This window comes from Nicotiana sylvestris, chromosome 8 (assembly GCF_000393655.2).
Source record: "Nicotiana sylvestris chromosome 8, ASM39365v2, whole genome shotgun sequence".
NCBI classification, from domain to species: Eukaryota; Viridiplantae; Streptophyta; class Magnoliopsida; order Solanales; family Solanaceae; genus Nicotiana; species Nicotiana sylvestris.
Window position 1 is genome coordinate 118951362 of NC_091064.1, and position 12116 is coordinate 118963477.

General features: G+C 42.8%; 1 protein-coding gene across 1 annotated transcript; it reads left to right on the forward strand.

Annotated features, from left to right (window-relative positions):
* The first annotated feature begins 4221 nt into the window (after nucleotides 1-4221).
* LOC138875593 (uncharacterized) lies at nucleotides 4222-5532 on the forward strand. Its single transcript, XM_070154437.1, has 3 exons — nucleotides 4222-4542; nucleotides 4615-4701; nucleotides 4819-5532. The coding sequence occupies exons 1-3, from the start codon at nucleotides 4222-4224 to the stop codon at nucleotides 5530-5532; spliced, it is 1122 nt and encodes a 373-aa protein (XP_070010538.1).
* The last annotated feature ends 6584 nt before the right edge of the window (nucleotides 5533-12116 follow it).

Consider the following 12116-nt stretch of genomic DNA (forward strand, 5'->3'; position numbering starts at 1 on the left):
GTAAGAGGGGCATTTAGTTACCTTCAATCCATACTTATGCACCAAATTGGCTGAAACAAAGGTGTGAGTAGCGCCAGTATCCACCATAGCTATCACACTTTTGTCACCAATTCTCATTTCGATGTGAATCAGCAAGGAATGAGGATTAGTCTCGTTGCTTGTGGCATTCACCAACGAGATAACATTCAACAATTGCAAAGGATTTACTAAGGCAGCAGCAACTTCTTGACCTTCTCCATCCCGATTATTTTCTGTAGCAAGCAATGCATTGACCCTTTCTCGATTCGGACAGTTTTTGGCAAGATGAGGTCCTCCGCACGTCCAGCACCCATCGCTCTTTTTGTTTGCGATGCCTTTGTTTCTAGCAGGTCCTTCAACAGCCTTGCCCTTTTCCACAACTTCTTTTCGAATTTCCTTCCTCCATTCCCCTTTCTTCTCCACCCTTTTCTTAGGTTTCGAAGTAGAAGGAATTTCAGAAAGACTACGGGTACTGCGATAATCCACCAAAGAATCCGCTGCAGCAATCGCACTCGGGAGATCTTTCACATTCTGTCTCCTAAGTTCGTTTTGTGCCCATGCTTGCATTCCAGAAATAAAGTTATGCAATTTATCATCCTCCGACATGTTCTGTATATCCAGCATTAAGGAAGAAAATTCCTTAATATAGTCACGAATTGAACCTGTTTGCCGCAAGCGCTTCAAACGATCCCTAGCAAGCCAAGATGCGTTGCTAGGCAGGAATTGATCTTTCATTTCCTTTCGAAGTTTTACCCATGTATCGATCTTGGGTCTGCCCGCACTTTCATCATCGGCCGTGCGAGTTCTCCACCACAATTTAGCATCTCCCGTTAGGTACATGCTTGTAATTGTGACTTTCTCTCCGTCCGGAACTTTGGCAGCAATAAAGTATTGTTCCATATCCCACAGAAAGTTTTCCAATTCCTTAGCACTGCGCGCTCCACCAAACACTTTAGGGTCAGGGATCTTAACTTTTGAACGTTCTTCATTGCCTTGTACTGGAGCAGCCAATGCTCTTCGAAGAACAGTAATTTCAGTGTTCAAAGTTTCGATCTCCTTCTTCAGTTCTTCAACTTGACCATTCGTAGCCTCGCAGGTTTGCTGGATACCATCACGAAACTGGTCCATGCCATCCTTTAAACGGTAAATCTCTGTCATAAGATCTGCCAAGTCTAAAGGATCATCAGTAACATCGATCAGCGCCTCTAGCCTTTGCACTCGATCCCGCAAATCAGACGTTGATCCAGCAGCCATGGCCACAAATCACAACCTGGCTCTGATACCAGTTGTCACAGGGCCAATTTTCGCACTATTGACACTGCACGACAGTAGCTAATCACACAGCCACTCAGCCTTACTTTTTTCGCATACACACACACAGCCTGACACTTAGAATTATTCAACTTAGCCAATCTAACACACACACAGTATTACGGGTAAAATGACCCAACCTTTATTATTCTCGCAGAATACAAAAAGGACTCTCGTTAGGAAAGGCTCACAATATGCTACTTGCCTTCTTCCCAAAACGAAATGCACATACAAAAAGGGGCCTGCCTATGGCAGTTTTACAAAGGGGCAGTTGGGGCAGTTAAGACAATGTGCCATGCACATGACATTCCTACAAACAAGCATAACCAATCTGTTTGAATTCAAATTCAAACTCTTCCCACGAAATTGGACTTGTCTTCAGCATTTGAGTCAGCTGCACATGTGCTTTGCACACTTCAAAGCACATGCCTTGCACACCTCTTCCGTCACATGCTTTGCACACTTGCCTTCCAGCTTTTGCCCATACTTAGACTCCTGCCTTGCATCATTTTGGACCATGCCTCGCCCATAGTTCATAGCCATGCCTTGCCACAAACTTAGTCGTCCCACTGATCCACGCATGCCTTTGTCAAGTGCCATGCGCCTTCGTTGCCTTTGCCGATGCCCACGAACCAAGGCTGCCTTGCCAACACTCAAGGTGCCTTGCCTAGCTGACTTGTCTAAGTCCATCACCAACTTAGACACACACCCAGCTTTGCACATTGCTTTGCCAACATTCCCACAAACCCATGTCAAGGGGCAATGTACAAGCCCTTGACACGAATTCTGCCCGCAGTCGTCAAGTCTCATTATTAGGGGCTAACAAACCACCCCCACTTGTTGAACTCGACGCCCTCGTCGAGGTTGATTTCAGATAGTCCTCAATTTGATCTTGGAATTGCCATAATGAATTACCCTTCTCCCAAGTTGCATCAGCCTTAGGCTTGCCTTTCCATTGAATTAAAAATTCTGTCCGCCTATTCTTTTTGTGCATCCCAAGTACCCGGTGATCCAGAATTTTCTCAATCTCGTCCTCAATCTGATTGCGCACTTCAATTAACTCACAATTTATCACATGGTGAAAGACATGGTATAAGATTCGGTCCGAAATGAGTTTTTTAGTTTTTATTTTTAAATAATGTCATGTGAATATTATGTAAGGTGAGTAGATGAAGTGACAACCTACTTGTGTTTTCAGAATTAGATTTATCATTTTTCATCATTATATATTGTTGTGTAATTTTTGTTATAAAAATTAATTTTATGACTGTAGTACATTATATTGAACGATGATTGACCAACTAATTATATGATATTTAAATACTTCACCTAGTTCTGCTCCCAAACTCCATCTGGATCTACGGGTAGACTAGCTAAGGAACCGAGTTGAAATATCTTGTTAGCTAATGATACTAGCCTATATTATGCGATGTAAATGCTATTATTGTTCTAAGTTAACCATATTTTATTGATGTTTTAAGTGCTAAATGATAACAAAATGCTCTAATTGATGTTTTTATGCTTTGCAGGAACTACTCCGAGTTAGGAGGAGGATATAGAGTGTTTTGGGGTCAAATATGTTGGTACAAGACCAATCGAGAAGAGCCCAGATGAAAACGAGCAAGAAAAGGCGAAGAAAAACTGGGCAACAATCCACGGCGACCGCGGTAGGGGCGCAACTGGAATGCGGTGGAAAAAAGCGCAAAACAGAATAGTCTAAAACGACTGCGGTCTGACCACGATTAGCCCGCGACCGAGGTCGATCTGGAGAAGGCCAAGAAAGTCCAGGGGCTAAAGTGTAAAGCGTGGAAAACTTATCCTAACCCTATATAAACTCAACAAACGCGCCCAAGTCAAGGTTAAGCTTGTTTTTAGACTCAATTGGAGGCAAGAACAAGTGTGAGAAGATCAAGACACCATTAAAGTTTTTTTTTCATTCTTCTTCCTGTTATCATTATTTTGTGAATTATGAATTATCTTAGGGCTTTATCTTGTTTTACCATGAGAAGCTAAACCTCTAATCTAGGGTTGATGGAACTAATTGTTGGATAAAGTCTTGATTACGTTTTGGTATAATTAAGCTGTTTCTTACTCTATAATTGTTCAACTATGTGTTTTCCTGTGATTAATTAAAAGGGCCCTTGATTAATCGTGTCTAGTTACCTTGTGTTGCTTGATAAAGAACACTGGGTTAGATTATTGTTGAACAACACCACTTTTGGGTAAGTTAAGAGATTAATTACTTGAATTTAAAAGTAGGGTTAGAGATAACGAAGCTTTGGTGGAACAATTTTGAGTTGCACAAATTGTTAACTAGAATAGATCGAGAGAATGCTTCTAGTAAATTATCATAATTGATAGAGAGATAATTGCGGTAACCTAGAACTCATATTTCTTATAAAGTATTTCGGCGAGATTATAGTTAACGTATCAGGAATTAATCCGACAATTGGGGAAATGAATAACCCTAGACCATTTTACCATTGAATTCAACTCTATTCTCGATTATTGCTAGTTTTATCATTGTTTTTCATTAGTTAACTAAATTCTACTCATTATCCATTAAAAATCTTGCATCCGGGGATTGTTTGAGCTATTCATTAGCAGTGTTAAAAGTTGTAATAAATAGGTTAGTTCCCTGTGGGATTCGACTCCGGACTGAACCAGATCATATATTTGCAGCGAGCGCTTAGTCCTTTTTATAAGGCGTAGTTGGGCGTGATTAAATTTTCGCTCCCAATAAACTCCATTGCTACTTGGGAGGAACTAATCAAGCAGTTCTTAAACAACTTTTATCCACCCAACAAAACTGCGAGGCATATTGATGAGATATTGTAATTCAAGCAGAAACCGACTAAGACTTTGCAAGAGACCTGGGAGAGCTTTAAGGGCATGTTGGTGAAGTTCCCTCACCATGGCATTCCGGATCAGATGCTGGGACATAGATTCTATATGGGTTTGGCTGACAGTCTGAAGGCCAATGTAGATGCTTCTGCCGGGGGTGCATTCTTGAGCAAAACTTTCACAGAGTGCAAGATTCTTCTTGACAAGATGTCTCAAAATTCAGACTGGATGACGAGAGACACAACACTCACTCCAATAGTGCATTCTATCGCTCTTGACCCAAATAACACACATGCAGAAAGCATAGCCACTCTTATGACCCAGATGAGCTTGCTGACAAAGAAAATCGATGAGATGGGTACGAAACAGGTGCACATTGTGGATACCACAAATGGAGGCTTGTGCACTCCTTGCATTAACCAGCCATATGTGTGCTCGTAGAGTGGAGAGAATGACAACCAGAGATTCACAGAAGACATGAATTATGTCAATAATTTTGGAGGTCAGAAGCAAGGTGGGCAGCAATGGGTACCAACAACAAACTAACAGTACAGATCGAACCAGCCACAACACAACCCCAATCCAGGAGGAGCACGACCACAAGTCCAAATCATACCTTATCAAAGGCAACACGGCTATAATCAGCAACACCAGCAACAGTTGACCTACCAACCACCTCAGCAGCAGCAGGATAGTAACATGATCAAAATTAGGGGTATGATTCAACAACTCATTGGGACAAATGGAAAGATGCAAGATAAGTTAGATGCACATGACTCAGCAATCAAAGGCATTGAAACTCAATTGGGACAACTATTTATGGCCTTAAACAATCGCCCACAAGGAACATTGCATGCGGATACAAATGTTAATCCAAAGGAGCAAAACCCGAATCAGCTCATGGCAGTGAGTCTCAGAAATAAGAGAGATCTAGACAGGGAGCAAGAAGTTGCTCAATCCAGGAGAGAGACAACGCCAACTACTCCAGCTGGCCCAGTTACATTAGAAACCGATGAGTCGGCAGAGCTCACCGAGGTTGCAATCGAGCAAGCACAAGTTGACAATGGTAAGGAGAAGGAAGGTGAACAACTCCCAAAACAAGTAGTAGAAGAAGATCCCAGCAAAGAAAAGGCACAAAGCAGTGGGCAGAGGTTGATTCTTGCACCATTCCCTCAGAGGTTGGCAAAGCAAAAGAAAGATGATCAATACAGGAAATTCATGGAAATGCTCAGGCAAATTCAATTGAATATTCCACTGATGGATGCTTTGAGGGAAATGCCAGGATATGCAAAAATGATGAAGGACTTGATGTCGAGAAAATTTGACTTTCAAGACCTGTCCACTATAACATTGACGTAGACCTGTAGCGAGGTTATGACAAGACCTATAGCTCAAAAGGTGTCTGATCCAAGTAGTTTCACTATCCCATGCACCATTGGGAGTTATGCTTTTGATAAAGCATTGTGTGATTTGGGAGCCAGTATAAACTTAATTCCCTTAGCTATCTATACAAAATTGGGCATTGGCAGAGCTAGATCAACCTCAATGTTGCTGTAACTGGCCGATCGCACAATGAAGAGACCGACCAGAATTCTTGATGATGTGCTTGTTCAAGTGGGGAAATTTGTATTCCCTACAGACTTCGTCATTCTTGACTGTCAAGTGTATGAAGAGATACCAATCATTCTGGGCAGACTATTTTTAACTGGGAGATCATTGATTGATTGTGAGACTGGGGAATTGAAAATGAGGTTGAACAATTAAGAAATCATATTCAATGTTCAACAATCTATGAGGAGGCCCAGTGAATTTATAAATTGCTCACTAGTGGAGGCCGTAGATGTGATATTACAAGAGGAGGATGAAACTATTAATGTCAGGGATCCGTTAGAAGCTTGCTTGATTAATCTGGAACATGTGGATGGTGAGGAGTTGGCAGAATGGGTCATGGCTCTCAAAGGTCAAGGGTTCTGGACAAGGGAACCCCAGTTCAAGCCCCTACACTTAGAAAAAAGAACAACGCCACCTACGAAACCATCGATAGAGGAGCCACCACAGTTGGACCTAAAATTGCTTCCAGCTCACCTCAAGTACGCTTTCTTAGGGCCTAATTCTACTTTACCAATTATTATATCATCTGGTTTGCTAGCTGTGCAGGTAGAGCAACTCCTACCGGTGTTATAGGAATATAAAACTGTCATTGGTTGGACCATGGCATACATAAAGGGTATTAGCCCAGCTTTTTGTATGCATAAGATTCTCCTGGAAGAAGGGCACAAACCTTTCAGAGAATATCAACGAAGGCTGAGCCTGAATATGAAAAAGGTGGTGAAGAAGGAAGTGATCAAATGGTTAGATGCGAGTGTTATCTTCCCCATCTCTGACAGCAATTGGGTTAGTCATGTCCAATGTGTACCGAAGAAGGGAGGAATGACGGTAATCTAGAATGAGAAGAATGAGTTAATCCCAACTCGTACAGTCACGGGGTGGCGGATTTGCATGGACTATCAGAAACTGAACACAGCCACTCGAAAGGATCATTTTCCCTTGCCTTCATCGACCAGATGTTGGACAGGTTAGCTGAGCGATCCCACTTCTGTTTCTTGGACGGATACTCGGGGTATAACCAGATCTCAATAGCCCTGGAAGACAGAGAGAAAATGTCATTCACTTGTCCATATGGCATCTTCGCCTTTCGGAGAATGCCTTTTGGGCTTTGCAATGCACCAGCTACATTCCAGCGGTGCATGTTAGCCATTTTCACTGACATGGTTGAGGATATTATGGCGGTATTTATGGATGATTTCTCCGTGGTAAGAGATTCATTCGAAGATTGTCTTCATAACCTAAGAAGAGTGCTCAAAAGATATGTGGAGACAAATCTAGTGCTAAATTGGGAGAAGTGTCATTTTATGGTACAAGAAGGAATAGTGTTGGGGCATCGAGTGTCCAAAAAGGGAATTGAAGTTGACCAAGCCAAGGTGATGTGATTGAGAAGTTGCCACCACCCACTTCGGTAAAGGCAGTGAGAAGTTTCCTAGGGCACGCAGGGTTCTATAGGCCGTTCATTAAGGATTTTCCAAGATTGCTAACCCTTTATGTACGCTGCTTGAAAAAGACCCGCCCTTTGTATTTTCTGATGATTGCAGGCTGGCCTTTGAGGAGCTAAAAAATAGACTGGTGACCGCACCCATCATTTTTGCACCCAACCGGGGGCAACCATTTGGGCTCATGTGCGACGCTAGTGATTATGCTATAGGAGCAGTCTTAGGGCAACGAAAAGACAAGATGATGCACCCAATTTACTATGTAAGCAGGACGCTCAGTGGTGCACAACTTAATTACACTGTCACGGAAAAGGAAATGCTTGTTGTAGTGTTTGGCTTCGACAAATTCAGGTCATACTTAATTGGCTCAAAAGTTATTGTTTATACTAACCATGCAACAATTAGGTACTTGATAGCAAAGAAGGAGTCAAAGCCAAGCTTGATTCGCTGGGTTCTATTACTACAAGAATTCGATCTAGAAATACGTGACAGAAAGGGGACGGACAATCAAGTGGCAGACTACCTCTCGAGGTTGGAAGGAGCAGAAAAGAGAATGGAGGTTGAAGATATCACGGAGACATTCCCGGATGAACAGTTACTTACTATGACAATGGAGGAGGCGCCATGGTATGTTGATATTGCTAATTATTTAGCAAGCGGTATTGTAACTTATGAAATCTCTTCAATTCAAAAGAAAAAGTTCTTTCGCAATTGTCGGTATTATTATTGGGATGAAACTCTATTGTTTAAAATATATGTAGATAACATGATTCGGAGGTGTATCCCCAAGAAAGATCAACCTTCTATTTTGCAGTATTGCCATGCTTCACCATATGGTGGACACTTTGGAGGAATTCAGACAATAGCTAAGGTATTGGAATCGGGTTTGTATTGGCCAACTCTATTCAAGGATGACCACGCTTGGGTCAAGAGTTGCGATGAATGCCAAAGGACAGGCAACATTTCTTGTTGTCACGAGATGCTAATGACTACAATTCAAGAGGTGGAGGATTTTGACATGTAGGGGATCGACTTTATGGGGCCGTTCGTCAGCTCGTACGGTAACAAATATATATTGGTAGCGGTTGACTATGTCTCTAAGTGGGTCGAAGCGGTGGCTCTCCCGACAATGATGCAAAATGGGTGACAAGTTTCCTAAAGAAAAACATCTTCACACGTTTTGTCACCCCGAGAGCTATAATTAGTGATGGTGGAACCCATTTTTGTAATCGAGCATTCACACACATGTTGAAAAAGTATGGAGTTCGCCACAAAGTAGCCTCACCTTATCACCCACAGTCGAGCGGGCAAGTTGAGGTGTCATATAGGGAGATTAAAAGTGTCCTTACAAAAACAATGAATGCAACAAGGACCGATTGGGTGAAGAAGTTGGATGATGCATTGTGGGTGTACCGCACAACATTCAAAACTCCAAGTGGTATGTCATCGTACAAGTTGGTGTTTGGAAAGGCATGCCACCTTCCGATAGAGCTCGAACATAAAGCACTTTGGGCATTGCGGCAGTTGAATTTGGATATGGAGACCACAGGCACCAGCAGAATCACTAGGTTACATGAGCTTGAGCAATTCAAGTTCCAGGCATTTGAAAGTGCTAGACTATACAAGGAAATGATGAAACTAATGCATGATAAGCACATCTTGGATCAGAACTTCAAACCCGGAGATCTAGTGTTGTTATACAACTCGAGATTGAGATTGTTTTCGAGTAAGTTGAAGTCCCGATGGTCAGGACCCTTTAGAGTGGTGCAAACGTTCTTAAGTGGAGCTGTGGAGATTGAATCAGAAGATGAGACAAATAAGTTCACGGTGAATGGGCAAAGGCTAAAACATTACCTTGGCATGGCCGAAGAAAAAGGGGATAGAGTGGTAATAACTTTGGAAGAGCCCCAGTACGCGAATGAGGGGTGATATCAAAGCCTGCGTCATGCCACGACGTTAAATCAGACGCTGCGTGGGAGGCAACCCATGTTTTCTTTTGTTTCTCTTTTTGTTTTGATGTTGTACTTGATGTGTATGATATTAACCCTTTTATTAGTGTACAGGGCAAGATTGGTGCATATTGGGAGAAGTCGGGGTCAAGAACCAACTTCAGAAAGGTAAAAATTTTCGGAAGCCCGTGACCGCGACAACAGTGGGACTGCGGCCCGGGCGTGGCAGTTTAGCACATTTTATTTCTGGGCCACCGCGACCGCGACTGCGATCGGGATGCGGACCGGGCGTGGTAGTTTACGAGGCCACTCTTTAGTTTTTCTTTTTTCACTGTGACCGCGGTCGGGATGCGAACCGGGCGCGATGAATCATGACCATTCTGCCCGCCTAGGTAAGTTGTAATTAAATTTTTTTCTTTTTTTTCTTTTTCTCTTCTAAACCCATTAAAACTAAACCAACACCCCATACGCCTCCCCCCACTTCCCCCATTCCCTTTCTTACTCTAACTCTCTAACCTTCAGGCCTCTTCTTCTTCTTCTTCTTCTTCTTCTTCTTCTTCTTCTTCCTATCTCTCACAAATCCCTTTCTCTCTCGGACACGCACACACCCACTTCCGACTCCCCTCCTCCCCAAACTCCATTACACTCCAACTCTACAAGTTTCAGGTATGTCATGATTTCATTCTCTCTTCTTCTCCCCTTCTCTTTTGCAATTTTAATGTTAGATTTGTTGTAGTATCTAGAGTAAAAAAATTGGTTTTCTTTTCTTCTTTTTAGTAGGTAATGTGTAGAATATAGTAGAGAAGAACATGGTGTTGTTGTGTGAAGTTGATTGTGGTGGGGTGGAGTTTGTGAAGTGATTGTGGTTGATTTGGGGGAGAGTTTGTACTTCCATGTGATAAGTGTGTTAAATCATAGTTCCATGCACACTAGGTGCTTGTGAAATTGCCCCATTGAGCTGTAATGGCTAATGTGACCATGGTGGTGGTGGAGTATGAGTAACCACCCAAGGTTCACACAACTCAAACTCTCACTAATAGTAGCCCTTGTTTTGTCAGGTACAATGCATCAATCAAGGAAAAGACGTGCCACAGGTTCCTCTGCTAGTGGTTCAGGAGGTTCATCCAGAGCTCGAGCTCAGGCTAGTTCGAGCCAGTTTGACCGCACTCGGTTTGTTTCCAAAGCGGCTCAAGATAGATTTAATGTAAAGACATCCAAGAAGCTGGTGCCTGAAGTACACATTGACAGGCATGCCTTTCAAGTTGAATGCCCAAGTATCTATGAAGAATTGAGGAGGCGTCAGTTGGACATCTTCTTTAATGAGCCGGAAGAGGGAAATGTAATGATGGTAAGGGAATTTTATGCGAATTGCCCGGACCATGTTGATAGGGTTGTCACGGTATGAAATACCCCAATGAATGCATCTCTTGAGGCTAACCACCGAGTGTACAGGTTACCGGTCTTCACTGGAGAGATGGATTATTACCAAGATTATCATCGCCCACCTGTCTGGTGGAAACTAATTGTTCAAACAATCTGTGTGGCTAGCCGGGTTCCAATATCGATAAAGCCAAGAATGACCCTGAACTCCCAATCTCTCACTTAGGAAGCTAAGTGTTGGCTAATAATCATCAACAACCATTTGCTGCCATTTAGCAACACTACAGATGTTAATGCGCCAAGAGCAGCATCGATTTGGTGTTTTGTAAACCACCACAACTTTGACGTGGCCCGGCTCATTCAGGATGAAATGTTCATTTGCTCCACGGAGACAAGCAAAGGGTTCTACTTCCCTTCCCTAGTCACCAAGCTGTGTCGTGCTTCATGAGTTCCCGAAAATCCCATAGTAGATGGGAAGTTGCCATTAAAATCCCCATTCAAGGCTAGCAAAATCACAGTTGGGAAAGAGCAGGTTATGGCGGATGATGATGATGTCGATAATGATGATGAGGGAGCTATGCACGTTGCCGCCCCACCGGTGCAGATTGCTGATGAGGCGGGCCCATCACAGGCCCACTGGAGTACCCGGATGACAACCTTGGAACAGGAGATGGCTGGCCTATGCACTTCGGTCAATGACCTGAGTGCTAGAGTTGACACTTTGGCCACTCAAAGTGCTAGGTCAGAGAAAAATATCATAGGCTGGCTCCGGGCGCTAGGACGAGCGTGTCACCTCAATCCTGGCACCGTCTCCGATCAGGACTAAGCACCAGGGAAAGTCCCCTTACCTTACTCTGCTTTAAATTCTTTGATATAAGGACATGCCAAATATTTAAGTGTGGGGTGGGGGACGGTTGTTGTTCTTTTACAATTGTATAGATTTGTTTGGTATTTTTGGTTGCTGTTAATTAACTTCGACTTGGCCTGAAGACGGATACCTCTCGACGGGTCTCGTGAGGGACTTAAGCTGAATTAAAAAAGCATTTTTTCTGTTAGGTAGTGTATCAACTCCCCCTTGGTTTTTCTTTAAACCATGGTTCTTTTCCAAGTGTTTCCATTTGAACCGGGTGTAGTTAGTTTTTTTTTAAGTTTAGGAATTTTTGGGCGAGGAAAGAATAGAAATATGATCCCTTAGCTCCATGGTACCTTGAATAGAGATTGCTTTAGTATGACACTTAGGCTCATTAGTTGACTCTATCAATAAAGCCTTAAATTGTGTGTTCGTAAGTTGGCTTAAGCACCTTGAGCAGAGTGTCTGATGGTCCTAACTGAATTGAGTCATGTGCCATGTGTGAGTGAGGCTTTGTGTATTCTATGCTAACACTCAATACCTAGAACTTGCTCTGTGTGTGTACGAAGCGAAATGGTAGTCTTAATTGGTCTGGAAAGTGATATAGGCGTTTCCTTGTTGAACCTATCTATATATGTTTTCAACCACCTGATTGTATATATCCTAGTTAACCCCTTTGAGCCTGTAATCCTGTTTCTTTGGCAACTACAACAAGCC